General features: G+C 43.9%; 2 protein-coding genes across 10 annotated transcripts in view; one reads left to right on the top strand and one right to left on the bottom strand.

Annotated features, from left to right (window-relative positions):
* TRMT10B (tRNA methyltransferase 10B) overlaps positions 1-7,836 on the top strand; it is a 32,974-nt gene extending 25,138 nt beyond the window's left edge. For 5 of the 8 annotated variants that reach the window (XM_017853545.1, XM_017853540.1, XM_017853541.1 and 2 more), the window contains 3 exons: positions 1,110-1,233; positions 6,003-6,196; positions 7,744-7,836. In XM_017853545.1, the coding sequence (XP_017709034.1) occupies positions 1,110-1,216 (107 nt within the window). In that variant the 3' untranslated portion in view covers positions 1,217-1,233; positions 6,003-6,196; positions 7,744-7,836. Of the gene's footprint in view, positions 1-1,109; positions 1,553-2,219; positions 2,244-6,002; positions 6,197-7,743 lie in introns of those variants that run through there. The other 3 variants (XM_017853542.1, XM_017853544.1, XM_017853543.1) reach the window with 3 other exon arrangements.
* On the bottom strand, positions 3,429-9,298 carry EXOSC3 (exosome component 3). 2 transcript variants are annotated; one of them, XM_017853549.1, is made up of 4 exons: positions 8,548-9,298; positions 7,718-7,867; positions 5,773-5,924; positions 4,209-4,669 (listed from the first exon to the last, which is right to left on the bottom strand). In XM_017853549.1, exons 1-4 carry the CDS (start codon positions 8,869-8,871, stop codon positions 4,468-4,470), a joined length of 828 nt encoding a protein of 275 aa, XP_017709038.1. In that variant the 5' UTR covers positions 8,872-9,298; the 3' UTR covers positions 4,209-4,467. The 2 variants fall into 2 exon arrangements, with proteins under 2 accessions (XP_017709039.1, XP_017709038.1); XM_017853550.1 differs by lacking the exon at positions 5,773-5,924 and having other exon boundaries at positions 3,429-4,669.
* Between the last annotated feature and the right edge of the window lie 7,259 nt (positions 9,299-16,557).

Below are 16,557 nucleotides of genomic sequence, written 5' to 3' on the forward strand. Positions count from 1 at the left end.
ACTAAAAAATACAAAAACTAGCCGGGTGAGGTGGCGGGCGCCTGTAGTCCCAGCTACTTGGGAGGCTGAGGCAGGAGAATGGCGTAAACCTGGGAGGCGGAGCTTGCAGTGAGCTGAGATCCGGCCACTGCACTCCAGCCTGGGCGACAGAGCGAGACTCCGCCTCAAAAAAAAAAAAAAAAAATTAGTCAGGCATGGTGGCACGCGCCTGTAATCCCAGCTACTCTGGAGGCTGAGGCATGAGAACCGCTTGAACCTGGGAGGTGGAGGTTGCAGTGAGCCAAGATAACGCCACTGCACTCCAGCCTGGGTGACAGAGTGATACTGTCTCAAAAACAAAAACAAAAAAAGCTGGGTGCGGTGGCTGATGCCTGTAATCCCAGCACTTTGGGAGGATGAGGCAGGCAGTTCACCTGAGGTTGGGAGGTCGAGACCACCCTGACCAATGTGGAGAAACCCTGTCTCTACTAAAAATACAAAATTAGCCAGGTGTAATGGCACATGCCTGTAATCCCAGCTACTTGGGAAGCTGAGGCAGGAGAAGTGCTTGAACCTGGGAGGCGGAGGTTGTGGTGAGCTGAGATCGTGCCATTGCACTCCAGCCTGAGCAAAAAGAGCACAACTCCGCCTCAAAAAAAGAGAGAGAGAGAGAGAGAGGGAAGGGGTGGGAGGGAGAGAGAGAGAGAGAGAAAGAAGAAGGAGGATGAGGAGGAGGAGGAGATGAAGAAAAGAAAGAAATTGTCCCCTTGACCTAGAATGCCCTGCTTTTAACCTCTCACTGACCATTGAATTCCTGTTTGATCTTCAGGGTTCAGTTCAGGAACATCTTGGCTTCCTTCCCCATCCCAGGCCATGGCAGGGCCCTTCTGTGTTCCCATTTTACTGTGTTCCTTTCTGTTACTCCCTACAGGCCTGTATCTTTCAGAGTAGGTTGAGGTCCTTGAGAGTAAGCAGAGCTTGTGTCCTTGCCTCTCTCTCCACAGGACCTTAGTACCACATATGGTGCAGAATAGGTTCAATGAAATATTACAGAACATCCTTTTCATTTCATTTACTCATCCTTTTTTTCCTCTGTGTGGTCACTGTGTTTTCTGTTTACTCTCTAACAGTGTTTGATATCCTGTCGACTTACTTAGAGACTCGCAACTGGCCTGAAGCATTGAAGAAAGGAGTTACTTCAGGAAAAGGCTATGTTCTTCGGAATTCAGTGGAATGATGGGCCTAAGATTGCAGGTGCGTGGCCAGGCGTGGTGGCTCACGCCTTAATGCCAACACTTTGGTAGACCGAGGTGGGCAGATCACCTGAGGTCAGGAGTTCAAGACCAGCATGGCCAACATGGTGAAACCTGTCTCTACTGGAAATACAAAAATTAGCCAGGTGTGATGGCATGCACCTGTAGTCCCAGCTACTTGGGAGGCTGAGGTGGGAGAATCACTTGAACTCGGGAGGTGGAGGTTGCAGTGAGCCAAGATTTCGCCACTACATTCCAGCCTGGGTGACAAGAGTGACACAGCAAGACTCCATTTCAAAAAAAAAAAAATTGCAGCTGCAGGAGTGAGGTGCTGGAGTTACTTTGACCAAAGAGCAGGGCAGAGGGTGGCAGTGGCACATAATTGCCTTTGCATGACATCTTCTCAGAGCTTCATAGTAAGCTAATGTCCGGGACCACATTTAATGCTTTTTAATTTCCCATAGTGCCTGGCTCACAGCAAGTGCTCAGATAAGTAATAACAAGTTAATGTGGTGAGCGCAGTGGCTCAGGCCTGTAATCCCAGCACTTTGGGAGGCTAAGGCGGGCAGATCACAAGGTCAGGAGTTCCAGACCAGCCTGGCCAATGTGGTGAAACTACCGTCTCTACTAAAAATGCAAAAATTAGCTGGGCACGGTGGCGTGTGCCTGTAGTCTTAGCTACTCGGGAGGCTGAGGTAGGAGAATCACTTGAACCTGCGAGGCGGAGGTTGCAGTGAGCCGAGATCGTGCCACTGCACTCCAGCCTGGGCGACAGAGCAAGACTGTCTCAAGAAGAAAAAAAAATTTTATGTAACAAGGAATTAGCCTCAAAACCACATGGCTTTGGATGGGCTAACTGAACTGTTGTATATCTATTTGTGAGAGACCTCTTGAAATTGTTTAAATGGTTATATCAAGAGTTTAATATTCACTAAACTGGCATCATAAAATTGGATGACTTTCTTTTTTTTTTTTTTTTTTTTTGAGGCGGAGTCTCGCTCTGTCGCCCGGACTGGAGTGCAGTGGCCGGATCTCAGCTCACTGCAAGCTCCGCCTCTCGGGTTTGCGCCATTCTTCCGCCTCAGCCTCCCAAGTAGCTGGGACTACAGGCGCCCGCCACCTCGCCCGGCTAGTTTTAAAATTGGATGACTTTCTCCAGCCTTGTCTGATCATGCTCATTGTCTCCCAGCTCTGTAATAAGCTTTGCAGGATCCAGCCTGTTCTGACCTATCCCTACTGAGTCCCCATAGCATTTTGTTCCCTCCTGTGGCTCTTACCCTGTGGAGTATGTACATGGAGGACTTCTCTTCCTAATGGCAGGATCCTAACAGGACAGATCTGTGTAGCTATCTTTCTATCCTCTCTGAGCCTGGTACCAATTAGATTCTTCATATATATTTGTAACAGATTAAATTGTAAAGCAAACACAGTATTGATAAAAGTCTGTCTTGAAAATGGCTAGAAAGTGTTACATTTTGACACATGAGCATGTTAGATAACCTGCTTATTACACAAATCTCATGTTCCTTATGTCCCAGTTGGACCTATTTGCTTCAGTTACTCTGACAGTTTGGGTTAGTTAACTTGCTAGTTAAGCAGCTAGCAAATTCAGGAAATGCATTCAATAACTCAAAAGAACCAAAAGATTACTTCTCTGCTCTGTCCCCTCCCCTTCACAATTTAATTCCTAAGGAACTGTGATCACCTAATAAATTACACCAGTATCTTTATTTAAAAACTGGCCAGACAGTTCATCATAAAAGTTATGCGACCAACCTAAGTACCTATCAACCAATGAATGGATAAAATGTGGTATATATATATATATATATGTATCTCCTATGGAATATTACTCAGCTATAAAAAAGAACCAAGTGTCTTGCAGCAACCTGGATAGTATTAGAAGCTGTTCTTAGTGAAGTAACTCAAGAATGGAAAACCGAATACCAAATGTTCTCACCTGTAAGTGGGAGCTAAGCTACAGGTAAGCACACAGAGACACCCAGAAGGGGGAAGGGGAAGGATAAAAAAAACGACATACTGGGTACAATATATAGTACTCAGGTGACTGGTACACCTCAGACTTCACCACTATACAATTCATCCACGTAACCCAAAACCACTTGTAGCCCTAAAAGCTATTGAAGTAAAACTGCCTAGTCCTCAGAAAACATCATTAGGAACACATAAAGCTCCTTGGTCTTCATCAACATATAAACAATGAGTTCTATAATCTCTTTCATCCAAAAAGGACTTTCTATGGATAGGCTTCAGGGGATCTGTATCTCACATATTCTCAAAGAGGTCTAGAAACCAAGAATCACTGATGTGGATCGCCTGGAAGTCTTTTTACCTTTAAAGGTTTTGGTTAATATACTAAATAGCATAGAAGAGTTTTCTATGCTTAGCTCCTAGGAAATGATTTTAGCAAAATAGGACTTGGCCAGATTCAGAAATCCTCATTATTTATATAATAATAAACTATATCAAAATACATCAAATATACTACATCAAAATACCCTATAACATGAAATATGTGACTAATGAATTTTTAATGGAAGTTGTGAAATGTATCACGCTGTTTGAAGTAGACAAAAGTATATTACAAAGTAGTATATAAGCTATAATATAATTTCAATTTGATGAACATACAGAGAATGTAGGCCAAGTTAAATTCTGTGCCTCCGTTTCAATTATGAGGATAAGTGTCTTCTGCAGTTAGTAAGAATAAAGGAGTTCATGCAAAACACAATACTTGGTAAATGGAAAACACACAGTATTTCATTGTTACATACTCACCCCCTGAATAATGGGACTACAGGTGACATTTTGCTGCTTTATACTTTTCATGTAGTCTGCATTTCCTCTGGTGAACCTGGCTTACTATTATAATCAGAAAATTATTTTACTGCTGACTTCCAGTTAATTATGGAAGCTGTAGCAATACTAAGGGAGTTAACTCCAAATAAACCATAATACTGTTTTTTAGTAAACTTTATTGTACAGAAACAAAAAATATGATTTTGCAATGATTTTCTCTTTAAAGCGTGGGTGAAAACCAGTAACTTTTATAAAAATACTTTAGGACTCTGATAATACATACATTCACACCTTATCTTCTGAGTATTTAAATGGGGAGAGGTTCACCTGAAAAAAGTATTCCCCAGGAAATCTATAGTTTTTTGCTATAGATGCTATAGACTTTTTTACTGACCTGTAAAAAAGTCCACCTATATCAACTTTCTGCCAATCTGGAGAAGATCTGTTTTCTTTGATCTGACGTCATGTGTTCACAAGCTTCTAAAATGTTTGCCAAAATTAAAGTCTGCTGGATGGTTTTTGCCTTAACCCATATTCTTCCATTCATTCCAAATACTATCTCCAGTGGATAGAGTTTCCCCACTTCCTGTATGATTTCACAGTCTGGAGCTAATAGCCTAGTGGGAAGAGAAAAGGAAATGAAATTTAATAAAGCGGCGAAAGTGTGTCCGGAGTCTCCTTTAGAATGTGATTCCTTTTCTGAGTTCTCCATAGTTGTTCAACAAGAACAAGGCACATGACATTTGCTGCCTCCTTCCAAGAAACTTCACAATGTTCAAAGGTGTATCAGAGATCACAGAGGTGGGCTATCCCTTACGAAGAAGTCAAACTCTCTAGGTTACCAACTTTGCAAAAAATGTAAAAGTCATTGCACTAGATTGTTAGAGCACTTTAATTCTAGACTGAGAATCATAACTTTTTTTTGTTACCTACAGTGCTAAAAGACACTTTAAACTTACTTTCCTGACCGTATTATTCTCTTGCATTAAATTCAGTACTTGGAGAGGAACATTGGCTCTTTCAAACCGTAAGGGTGGTGCTTGGTTAATAACATGTTTCTTGGTTAATAGCATGCTTCTCTGATGTCCAAACTTAATTCTCCAGATCTTTAGGATATGTAGCAAGGAGAGGCATACAAGATAGCTCTGAACTTCATAGGCTCTAGGAGTAAAGCCCCTGAATATGGCACAGCTTTGGGTGGGTAAATTTCTAAACACCAAAAAGAGAATCTGCCTCAGTGGGAACTATTAAACTTACCAGGACCAAGTGTCAGAAGCCTTCTGTGAATGGCTACATAACCTTGAACATCACGATCTAAGCTGCGTGTGACCCCATAATTAGAAAATTTGATAATTCTGTACAACTGCAGACTGCATCTATATTCAAGTGACTCAGAACAGGGCAAAGGCCAGTTTTCACATTTGGGCTGAGTCAACTAAGGAACAGGCCTGGGAGGGAAGACATGAATACAGAGTAAGAGCTTAGAGCATGAAGTATTAGCCCACCAGAAGCTACACAGCCAAACACATCTGAATTTGATGTTTCCAAGAAGACAGGATTAAATTCATGAGTTTCCAAATGTGTTACAATGGATATTGATTTTTAACTTTGAGGAGAAATTTAAATGTTACAAATAATCTGAATCCTGGAGATTAACCAACTTTCCAAGAATGTATAATTATAAAAGAAGGCAGGCAAGGCAGCAGACATCAGGACTTACTTTCTAATTAAGCCCAGAGTCACTTTAAAAAGCAGACCATCCTGTCCAATGACACCCATTCCATTGGCTCGTCCACAGCTGTCAATACAGACCATCTCTGGTTCCATGTCTTTATTAGCAACCACAAATTGGCCATAGATGAGATCTCCAACCTACAATGATATTAAAAACCAGTTCATTTCCTCTCAGCAAACTACTCTACAGGTGCTGCTATTGGTTCTTTCTCACAGGCATCAATGCCAGCCACCTACAGTTCTGTGGCTAAGGGACTGACTGTACTACAGGATTCCCACAGTCACTTTGAAGTTGAGTCTTGGGGAAAAAAAGGAACACATGTATCATTCCCTTTCACCAACCAGGAAATCACAGACGAGGAGCCATCTCAAGGCCAGAGAACACCTCTAGGATTGCACTGTCCAATATGGTAGGTAGCCAATTGTTTAAACTTACATTTAAATTAATTAAAATTAGATATTTAAAATTAATTTCCTGAGTTGCATTAGCCACATTTCAAGTGCTCAACAGCTAGTGGCTACCATACTAATCAGTGCAGATACAAAACAGCATCACTGTGGAAAGTTATGTTAGGTGGTACTACCCTAGAGAATTACAGATTTACAGAGAGAGGAACTCCGGCATACAAAGTATTCAAAGCAAAGCAAAACAATAATTCACTGACACTTCTCCCTGCAAGATTTACTTAAAAACCTCATAGAGCTAAACTTCAAAGGGATGAAACTGAGGAAATGGAGAGTGAACTCAATTCTGTTCACTCAACAAAACATATTAAGTACCCACTGTTTGTTGGTGACTATGTAAACTAGAGAGGAACAAAACATTCTCTGCTTTTCAGAAGCATTTGGTCTTGGAGGGCAGTGGGGAGGTACATATACACAAACCTCAGTCGAGGCTAAATCCAGTAAGTGCTAGAGCAAAAATATGAGAAAAGTCACAACTGGGGATGGCTTTACAGAGGTGGTCGTGTTTAGCCTAGGTCTCAAAGGATGAGAATGTGTTCCACAGGCTGCGAAGGGATAGTGCAATCAAGACAGAGGGAACAGTATGTGCAAAGGAATAAGGGCAGGAAATTGAGTCTAATGGCGTTTGGTGTGATTCGAGTGTGGCTGTATGAAGGATATAATTAGGGATGAGGAAAGACACCTGGAGTGTAATGCCAAGGAATTCTGTGGATTTTGGAGAATCTTGTTTTTCCTTTTCGAGAAAGTAACCGTGTTAGGATGTCAGCTCTCAAAACCCTGGATGGTGAGGTAAAAGCATGGAGGCAAGGATTAATGAAGAAGTGACTGAGACCAGTCAAGAGGGAGCTAAAGCCTGAACTTGCAAAGTGGAGATAAAGGGATGGACATGCCAAAAATCAGAGACAGAATCAAATAGGATAAAATAGGATTAAGCAAATAAATTTGCATGAGAAGTAAACGAGAAGAGGCAAAGAAATCACTAAATTTCGGGCTGGATAGACAAGAGGCATGTGGCTATGCTACCTGAAAAGCCCAACCTGAAAACCTAAGGTAACAGTATTACTCCTCTATCAGCTCCTAGGAGCTACAGCCAGGAGGGATGGATAGCTGATAATGTCAATTTGCACCACCTGTCTCTCCTCTAAGCCTACAGCTGACATCCTTGTCCCAAGGATATGGACATAACAAATTACGGTGATGACAGATACAACCTTTCAACTCAGTAGAAATGAAACATCCCAAGAACAAATGTAGCCAATGTAAAATAAATTGTAAATGTTAAAAAAAAAAAAAATTGTGGCTCTGATCCTGCAGCATCTGAAGAAGCTCTTGGAGCCTGGGGCAATTATATACATGCTCAAAGATCTAGGTCATGCTTTGGAGACAATTCAGGTAGCCTTCTGGATATCTGAGTGTTCTAGGGAATGGATGTTTCTTACTTTGAAACCAAAGGCTCCCATAATTACCTGCACATTTGGTCTGTTTCTTTTAGTTGCACCTTCAAATGACAAGTAAGACAAAGAAGCTGGCTCACTCCCTCCAACATCAACTTTGAATATATCTCCAGATTTAGCTGTCACTATGCCAATCACGTGGTCTCCTTTCACTGGAACATACTACAAAAGGAAATAGAATGAGAAAACAGCCATAAATGACAAGATATCATTGGAAGATACCTTCAGCAAGTCCTTCGTGGTTACTTTAGTGTCATTAAAGAGAAAGAAATCTGATCATATGCCACTGTCGGTAAAAGAAAATCACATCATAAAGTGTCAGGTGTGCAGCTTCTGGTAGTCTATGTTAATTGAGTCCAAACCCCATTATCTCTTCGGCACCCCAACCAGTAAGTCCCTAGCTTTGTGGCATAAGTTCAGTGGCAAAGGAATCCTTACAACCAAGGAAGCCCATTCCATAGTTAGACAATTTTTTCTATACGAAAGTTCTTACCTGTTCTAGGAGAAATTAACTCCCTATGACATCCACTCATTGAGCCTGGTCCTGCCCTCTGAGACTTCAATGGGCAAGCCTGCTGCTCCCTGACTTTTGGGGTTTTGAAGACTATAATCATGACTCACGGTCTCCAAACGTTTTTCTCTCCTGGTCGCCCTTCTCAGGCTATGTTCCTATTGTTCACGGTCCCTCTAAAGGACATAAGTGGGCACAAGACTACGGTGGCTCTAGGTTTGCCTAAACAACAGAGGGCCTCAGGATCCCATCCCTTCTTCTTTTGGGAGGTCTTCTCAAACCAGGGCTATCACTCTCACGGCCGCACCACCCCTCCGGAGTCCTAGCTCACCCGCTTCTGCTGAGAGTCCACCCAGTAAACACCGCCGCCGTAGCCACTGCCGGGCTCCTTGTGACGGAGGCGGCCGCACTTGGTGACCAGCAGGCGGTCCCCACAGCGCCGCAAGCCCGGGCCGCATACAACGCGCACCCGCGAGCGCGCTCCAGCATTCAGGCTCAACGGTCGCTCTCCCGCACCGCCAGGGCCTTCCGCGTCCTCCTGCTCCGGCAGGAGCAGCTCCTCACCCGGGAGCACCACCTGGCCTAGTACTGTGCGTGCAGCGCGCGCCCTGCTGCCCGCGAGATACTCAGCTGCAACAGACACAGGTTCGGCCATCGCGGGCGCCACCAAACACCGTTTCCGGTACCCTCCTTCCGCTTCCGCTCTGCTTCCAAAACCCGCCCTTGAGGACTTTCCGTTTCCGGCAGTAGCGATCCATTGGATTTGGACCAGTTTATGAAGCTTAATGGCGGTCAGCTCACGGGTCCTTGTCCAAGGTGGCTGTGATTGTGTCTGTAGCCGACCACCTATCTTACAGCCTGGCCGCGGGTCGGTATGAGAACTGCGCAACTTGATCCATCAAGAAGCCTCCACTTTCAGTGTCTCGGGTCGCGTGTTTTGTGACCGGTCGCATCGTGGGGATACGAGATGCTCCCACTTAGAGTTTCCTGGGATCTCTGGAAGCTGAGCAGAGGGCCTTTGAAAACTGGATGCTGGGGCCGGGCGCGGTGGCTCACGCCTGTAATCTCAGCAGTTTGGGAGGCCGAGGCGGGTGGATCATTTGAGGTCAGGAGTTCAAGACCAGCCTGGCCACCATGGTGAAACCGTCTCTACTAAAAATACAAAAATTAGCCGGGCGTGATGGCATGCACCTGTAATCCCAGCTACTCGGGAGGCTGAGGCAGGAGAATCACTTGAACCTAGGAGGCGGAGGTTGCGGTGAGCCGAGGTGGCGCCACTGCACTCCACTATGGAGGACAGAGTGAGACCCTGTTAAACAAACAAACAAACAAAAAAGAAAGAAAGAAAAAAGGAAATCGGACGCTAGGTGGGCTTATGCACCCTTCTTTCTGACTCTGCCCTCAGAAGAGTGGCTCACCTTTTAACAGGGAAAGTACTTTTTTTCAAAATAAATAAAACCTTCTTAGTTGTTAGAGATCTAGTCACATTTAGAAAACACAGAGAAAAATAAAATAAGGAAAAAAACGATGTTTTATTCTTGCCCGTTTTTCTCCCTTGCTACGTGGTAGTTCTGATTCTTTAGAGCCCAAGGTGTGGCATGAAATAGGTAATGCCTGATGAATGAACGAATGTATTCCTTTGGTGTGTATTTCTCCCTAGACTTTTTCCCCCTGCAAATACACATATTTCACATGCTTGCGATAGCCCTACATGGCCTGGAATATAAGTAACTCAAATTTCCCTGGAGCACACTTAGTTGCCCACATAAGAAGCAGTTGAATTCCAAATCCATAGAGCTTCCAGTCATCTGACTTTTGAGGTTCTTATTTGAAATCACCGTTTTCTCTGTCAACTGGAACCTTCAATTAGTGCTTGATCAGATTCTCCAGCAGTGGTAGAGTTCCCAGGGTCTGGGAGGCTGTGACTGACTGATGGCCTTTAACTGCCCTCCCTTTCTGCTGCTCACCTCTTTGAGGCACCTGCTTCCAATGTAATATATATATATATATACACACAATATATAAAATATATAAAATATGTATATAAATATATATATTTTTAGATGGAGTCTTGCTCTGTCACCCAGGCTGGACTGTAGTGGCACCATCTTGGCTCACTGCAACCTCTGGCTCCCAGATTTAAGCGATTCTCCTACCTCAAGCTCCCAAGTAGCTAGGATTACAGGAGTGCACCACCACACCTGGCTAATTTTTGTGTTTTTAGTAGAGACAGCGTTTCACCATGCTGGCCAGGCTGGTCTTGAACGCCTGACCTCAAGTGATCGGCCCACTTTGGCCTCCCAAAGTACTGGGATTACAGGCATGAGCAACCATGCCCAGCCGAATTTTTAGATTTTTTAGGATGATTAAGACAGATCATTTCTAACACACCCTCCAAATTTGGCAAACCATTTTCCCCTGGGTATAATAAAAGGCCAACAAATAAAAGGAGCTCCCACCTCCAGGTTAGTTTCCCCGGCAAAAGTGGGAGCTCCTGTGGCAGGGACAGTGTAAATTGTGCCATCTTCCCCACTCCAGAAGTATTCGGTGACCACGCCTGCCTCAATCTTGGCAGGCCCAAGGCCATGGCTCAAGGGCGCTCAAGGACCTCACATTCAGGCCAGGCAAACAGGCAGGTCGGGAAATGTTCTCTGGACTGTCCTTCATACACCCCATGTCGGTAGTGAAGTCTCTAGAAGAAACTTGGCCCAGATCTGGCGGCAGAGCCCTATGAGGCCCACTACCCTGAGGGGACCATACCTGGCGAGCGGTGTAGCTCTCTTGCAGGTCAACAGCTGAAACAGGGAGGCCGGGAGGAGAGTCTTCTCAGGACCCGAAGGCGGTGGCTGGGCGGGGCTCCACTCTTGAACACCGCCTACCCTGACATGCCCAGAGCGGGTGGGGCGCGCGGGACTGCAGCATGCCCGCCACGTCGCGCGCAGCCAAGTAGGTGCTTCGCCACCTCGCGGTCTTGCGCCCTGGCGAGAGTGAGCACCCGGACCTGGGTGACGGGAGCCCTAGGGCGCGAACGAGTGTCTGGAACCCGGTTTCAAGTCGTCGAGGGCGCGCGAGTCGGTCCTAGGGTCCCATGCGCGGTTCGCGTTTTCGAGCAGCGCGTACTTCCTCTCTTGGTTATAAAAGTGGGAAAAGTGCAACGACTGTAGAATGCGGAGGAGGCCGGAGCCCGGTGCAGGCGGCGTGTGCGATTTGCCCTCTGCCGGCCCGTGTGTTTCCTTGCCGATCGCGAGGTAGATTATGCCCGTTCTCTGTCAGAGGCTTACGGTTTCCAGCCAAAGCACTGCTCACCTTTCCAGTGCCTCTGGCCTACGTCTCCCCATTGGGAGTGTAACCAGGCCCCTTGAGATTTAAGTACTCTGGCATTTTTAGTAACTGAAGTATTGAAAATTCCGTTTGGTGTTTTTTTGTTTTTGTTTTTGTTTTTTTCTGTTTTGCTTTGTTTTTTGAGGCCAAGTCTCGCTCTGCCGCTCAGAGTGGAGTGCAGTGGTATGATCTCGGCTTACTGCAACCTCCACCTCCCAAGTTCAAGTGATTCTCTTGGCTCAACTTCCCAAGTAGCTAGGATAACAGGCACGCACCACCGCGGCTGGCTAATTTTTGTATTTTGAGTAAAGTCGGGGTTTCACCATGTTGGCCAGGCTGGTCTCGAACTCCTGACCTCAAAATGATCTTCAGGCCTTGGCCTCCCAAAGTGCTGGAATTCCAGACCTGAGCCACCGCACCCGGCCATAGTGAAAATTCTGATCAGGCCCTTGCTTGCATGCACATAGAAAGCGCTCGCGTTTTGCCCAATATCTCTTGTTCCCACAATATAATTATAAACTGCTGATGTCCTGTTTCTTTGTCTAGCAGGAGAGAGAACTTTCAGGATCATGAAAATATTTTGCAGAAGGAATGAATGCCATTAAGGACTTTTCGACCAGCTGCTGGCACCTATAAGTCTGGTTGCTCAAAGTTTTATCTGCGACTGTAGAGGCACAGACTTTTCCCCTATCTTCCCGGCAACTCTCCCTCCTTTACACCCTACCCCATAAAAACGCCTGCTGTCATCTCTTTGTTAAGCTACAGTTGAGAGATCTTTCTCTTCTGCCTTCTTGCTTTGGCCCAATTGAACAATCCTTTCTCTATCTCCAAGCACCTGTGTCTTAGTGTTTGGCTTCAGCTCTGCATCAGGTACATGAGCCTGAATTTGGGGTTACACAACATTAGTATGACACTTGGGGAAATTGCCAAATTGACCTTTGGAAAGGTTGGACCAGAATGTAGCTTTCTGGACTCCTCCCAGAACTTCCTCTTTATAACTAATCTTTGTTAGTTTAGAAGTTGGAAAGGTGGCATCTCACGGTTGCTTTTCTTTACGGACTGGTGAGGTTGGGCATGTGTTCCTTTTAACCAACAACACTAGTTGAGTATTTGCTTTCAGCCAGGAATTGAGCTGGGGAGGCGGCTGAGTCCTGGTCCCTGCCCTTGGGGGAGTTCACTGTCTCCACATGAAGATAGCAAGTGTTAAGGTGGATGCAACAACCTGAATAGAGTGTCAGCCCTGAGGGTACAGAGGATGAAATAGTTACCTCTACAAGGAAGGAAGGCAGGGGTCAGGATAGGTGTTACAAAGGAAGTGATAATTTGAGTGAACTTTTTTTTTAGTTTACTAGTTTCTAAAATTATAAATGAACTACATGCTAATTTACATACTGAAATTAACCATAAAAGTCCATGCAAGTATTGTTAACATCTTTACTCAAATACAGGATTTAATCTAAAAACATAAATGCCCACAGTTACCACTGCACAAATGAGAGACTACTTGCTACAGATGTTTTTACACAAGGATCATAACTTCTCAAACAGGATTTATTGTAAAAAGTAAAAGAACACTTTTGTTTTTTTTGAGATGGAGTCCTGGTCTGTTGCCCAGGCTGGAGTGCAGTGATGCAATCTTGGTTCACTGCAACCTCCGCCTCCCGGGTTCAAGCAATTCTCCTGCCTCAGCCTCCCAAGTAGTTGGGACTACAGGCATGCACCACCACACCTGGCTAAATTTTTGTATTTTTAGTAGAGATGGGGTTTTGCCACATTGGTCAGCCTGGTCTTGAACTCCTGACCTCAGGTGATCTGCCCACCTCAGCCTCCGAAAGTACTGGGATTACAGGCGTGAGCTGCCACTTCCAGCCCAGAACACACTTTTTCTTACCAACTACTGTTTTAAATGTGTTAGCAATTCCATAAAATATAGTTTCCTCACCATCATTCCCCAAATCTGAACTACATTCTGTTGGTTAGATTCCTATGTGGAATAACATTCAAGTTTGGTCTTGGTGTATCACAATACAGGACTGATTTTAAATACTCAAAATTACATGGTTTTCTGGTTTTCAACAGCTTTGACATTTATCTGCATTTCTCAAGTAAGGAAACATCTTTCTAGTTCATGTTTATTTTCATTTTGTAGTGTGTGTGTGTGCCTGTGTCATGGCACCCTTTGTTAGAGAAGAGCCCCAACCTCCTGAGAATAGCAAGAAATAGCAAGACTACAAAGGAGATGACTAAGCAAGAAAGCAGGTTCACCTGCCACAAGTCCATTGGTACCAATGTAGATGAAATTTGGTGGATCAGATGAAGAAATTTATTATTCAATACAGCATACAGTGGAAGTATCAGCATGGTATAGCACTGGTTGGCCTGTCCTCAAGTCCTATGGAGTAAATGCAATGGGCCCGGACAGTGGTTGCACATGCAGCAATTTGCACCACAACTGAGGGATTCAGGGCCAAGGGCCTAGCATCTTTTGTAGCAAGTGGCAAACAAACCAGCCTCCTTCCCTGAGGGAGTGAGCTGTTGCATGGTAGTTATGCTATGGTCATCTTAACCTACTTGAATGCCAATGTGACGAGCTAGAAATGGTTCAGTATTAGGGGAAAGTTAGGCCTTGTGTTTGGCATACTTAGCAAGCACATGCAGAGATGCTCAAGGCCACGGCAGACCGTCTTTCCCAATAGAAGTCAAGGCCTGTCATCATCTGACTCTAGCTTATCTCTGCAGTGTCATCTCATGCAATTTTTTTTAGTGCTCTAAGTTTTTTTTTTTATATCATTCTGGACTATTCACCAAGGCCACTTTAGCTGTTGTATTCTTCTAGCTACTGATTCTCTCCTCTTATCTCCTGCCACACAGTAAGATTCCTGAGCACAGACAGTAACTCCTCAATAAATATAAGGATGAAAGGGCCTGAAATTGTGACAACTACATAAGAAAACTGTGTGTCATGATGCTATTAAGGGACTATATTCATTGAATGCTTTCTATATACAAGGACCAGGCATAGATGGATCCATGGAAAAGCTTGATACATCTTTATCAGTCAAAGTCTAATCAGGAGACAAACCATGCTCATTTGAATAGAGACAGTTTAATATATGAGGAATTATTAGCTATAACAGGGTATTGGAATAATGAAGCACCGGCTAATAAGAACAAGAGAGCTTTAAAGAGTATAGCAATAGCAGATATAAGGAACAGCTGCTACTCTAATGCTGTGATAGAGTTCCCAAGGAGGAGCCTCTCGCCTCCAGCCAGGGCTGACTGAGACCCTTTTGAAGAGAGTACGGCTATGGCTCATTAAATGGCAAGAAGTCATTGGGAATCTGCCAGTGGAACTTCCCATAAATCCACCCTCTAGAATTTTCTGACACTTTTAGGTTGCTGAGGAAACGTATTCATGGGGAGGAGTCTCCTGGAAGCCTCTGCTATAAAACTGCCCAATAGGGTGCTAAAGAATATTGCTGGCTGCTAAGTGTTTGTGGCCACCAATCAAAGCAGGAACAGATGCTGGAGAAGGTGCTATGCTGCAGAAGTGTGCCAGTGAGCACAATGAGACCAGGAAGCAAAACCCATTCCTCCTGAAATGGCTCTTCAGGGCCTTCTACCTATAAAGCATATCATCACAAAAGAGAATAAAGGGAAAAAAAATGTAAGGCTCAGATCCATTTTCTCAGAGCAGGCAGTGAAGGATGAATTTGGACCTGAGAGACAATACATTGATAACTGGCACAAGGTCTCATGAGGTTGTGTATTAGTCCATTTTCATGCTGTTGATAAAGACATATCCAAGACTGGGAAGAAAAAGAGGTTTAATGGGCTTACAGTTCCACATGGCAGGGGAGGCCTCACAATCATGGCGGAAGGCAAGGAGGAGTAAGTCACATCTTATGGTGGCAGGCAAAGAGAGCTTGTGCAGGGAGACTCCTGTTTTTAAAACCATCCAATCTTGTGAGACTTATTCAGTATTCTGAGAACAGCACAGGAAAGATCTACCCCATAATTCAATCACCTCCTACCAGATTCCTCCCATGACAGACGGGAATTGTGGGAGTTAAAATTCAAGATGAGATTTGTGTGGGGTCACAGCCAAACCATATCAGGTGGTAATATCAAACTCATCAGTAATAGCAATAAGGTAGAGTCTGCCCATTCCCAGATGGCCTCGCTGGTGAATTATACCAAACATTTAAATAAGAATCAATACCAGTTATCACAAACTCTTATAAAAAACAGAAGAGGGGGGAACACATCCCAATTCATTTGATGAGGCCAGTATTACCCTGATATCAAAACTAAAGACATCATAGGAAAAGGAAACTACAGATCAGTATCTTTTATGAATACAGACACAGAAATCTTCAATAAAACAGTAGCAAACTGAATCCAGCAACATATAGAAAGGACTGTATACTGTGACCAAGTAGAATTAATCCCAAGTATGCAAGGTCTTTTAACATCTGAAATCAATTAATGTATTATGCAATCTCAAAGGATGCCGAAAAAGCATTTGAGAAAGTCTAACACCCTGTCATGATTTAAAAACAAAAACAAAACCAAACCTCAATAACTAGGATTAGAAAGGAACCTCCTCCATTTGATAAAAGACGTCTATGAAAAACCCACAGATAACACTTAATAGTGAAAGACTGAAAGCTTTGCACTTAAGATCAGGAATAAGACAAGGAAGTCTGCTCTTGCCATTTCCATTCAACATTATACTGGGGGTTCTGTCCAGGGTAATTTGGTAAGTAAAAGCAATAAAGATATCTAGATAGGAAAAGAAGACACCCCCCCAACCCACCCCCCATGCAAACATTGGAACTAACACTAACAAGTTCAGCAAGCTTGCAGGATATACAAAATTAATTATATTTCTGTATCCTTGAAATGAACAACCCCAAAATAAAACTTTAAAATAATTCCACTATATAGCATCAAAGAAAAGAAAATATTTGGGAATTAATTCAACAAAAGAAATGTCAAACTTTTTTTTTTTTTTTTT

Source organism: Rhinopithecus bieti, unplaced genomic scaffold (assembly GCF_001698545.2).
Source record: "Rhinopithecus bieti isolate Rb0 unplaced genomic scaffold, ASM169854v2 scaffold_36417, whole genome shotgun sequence".
Lineage (NCBI taxonomy): Eukaryota > Metazoa > Chordata > Mammalia > Primates > Cercopithecidae > Rhinopithecus > Rhinopithecus bieti.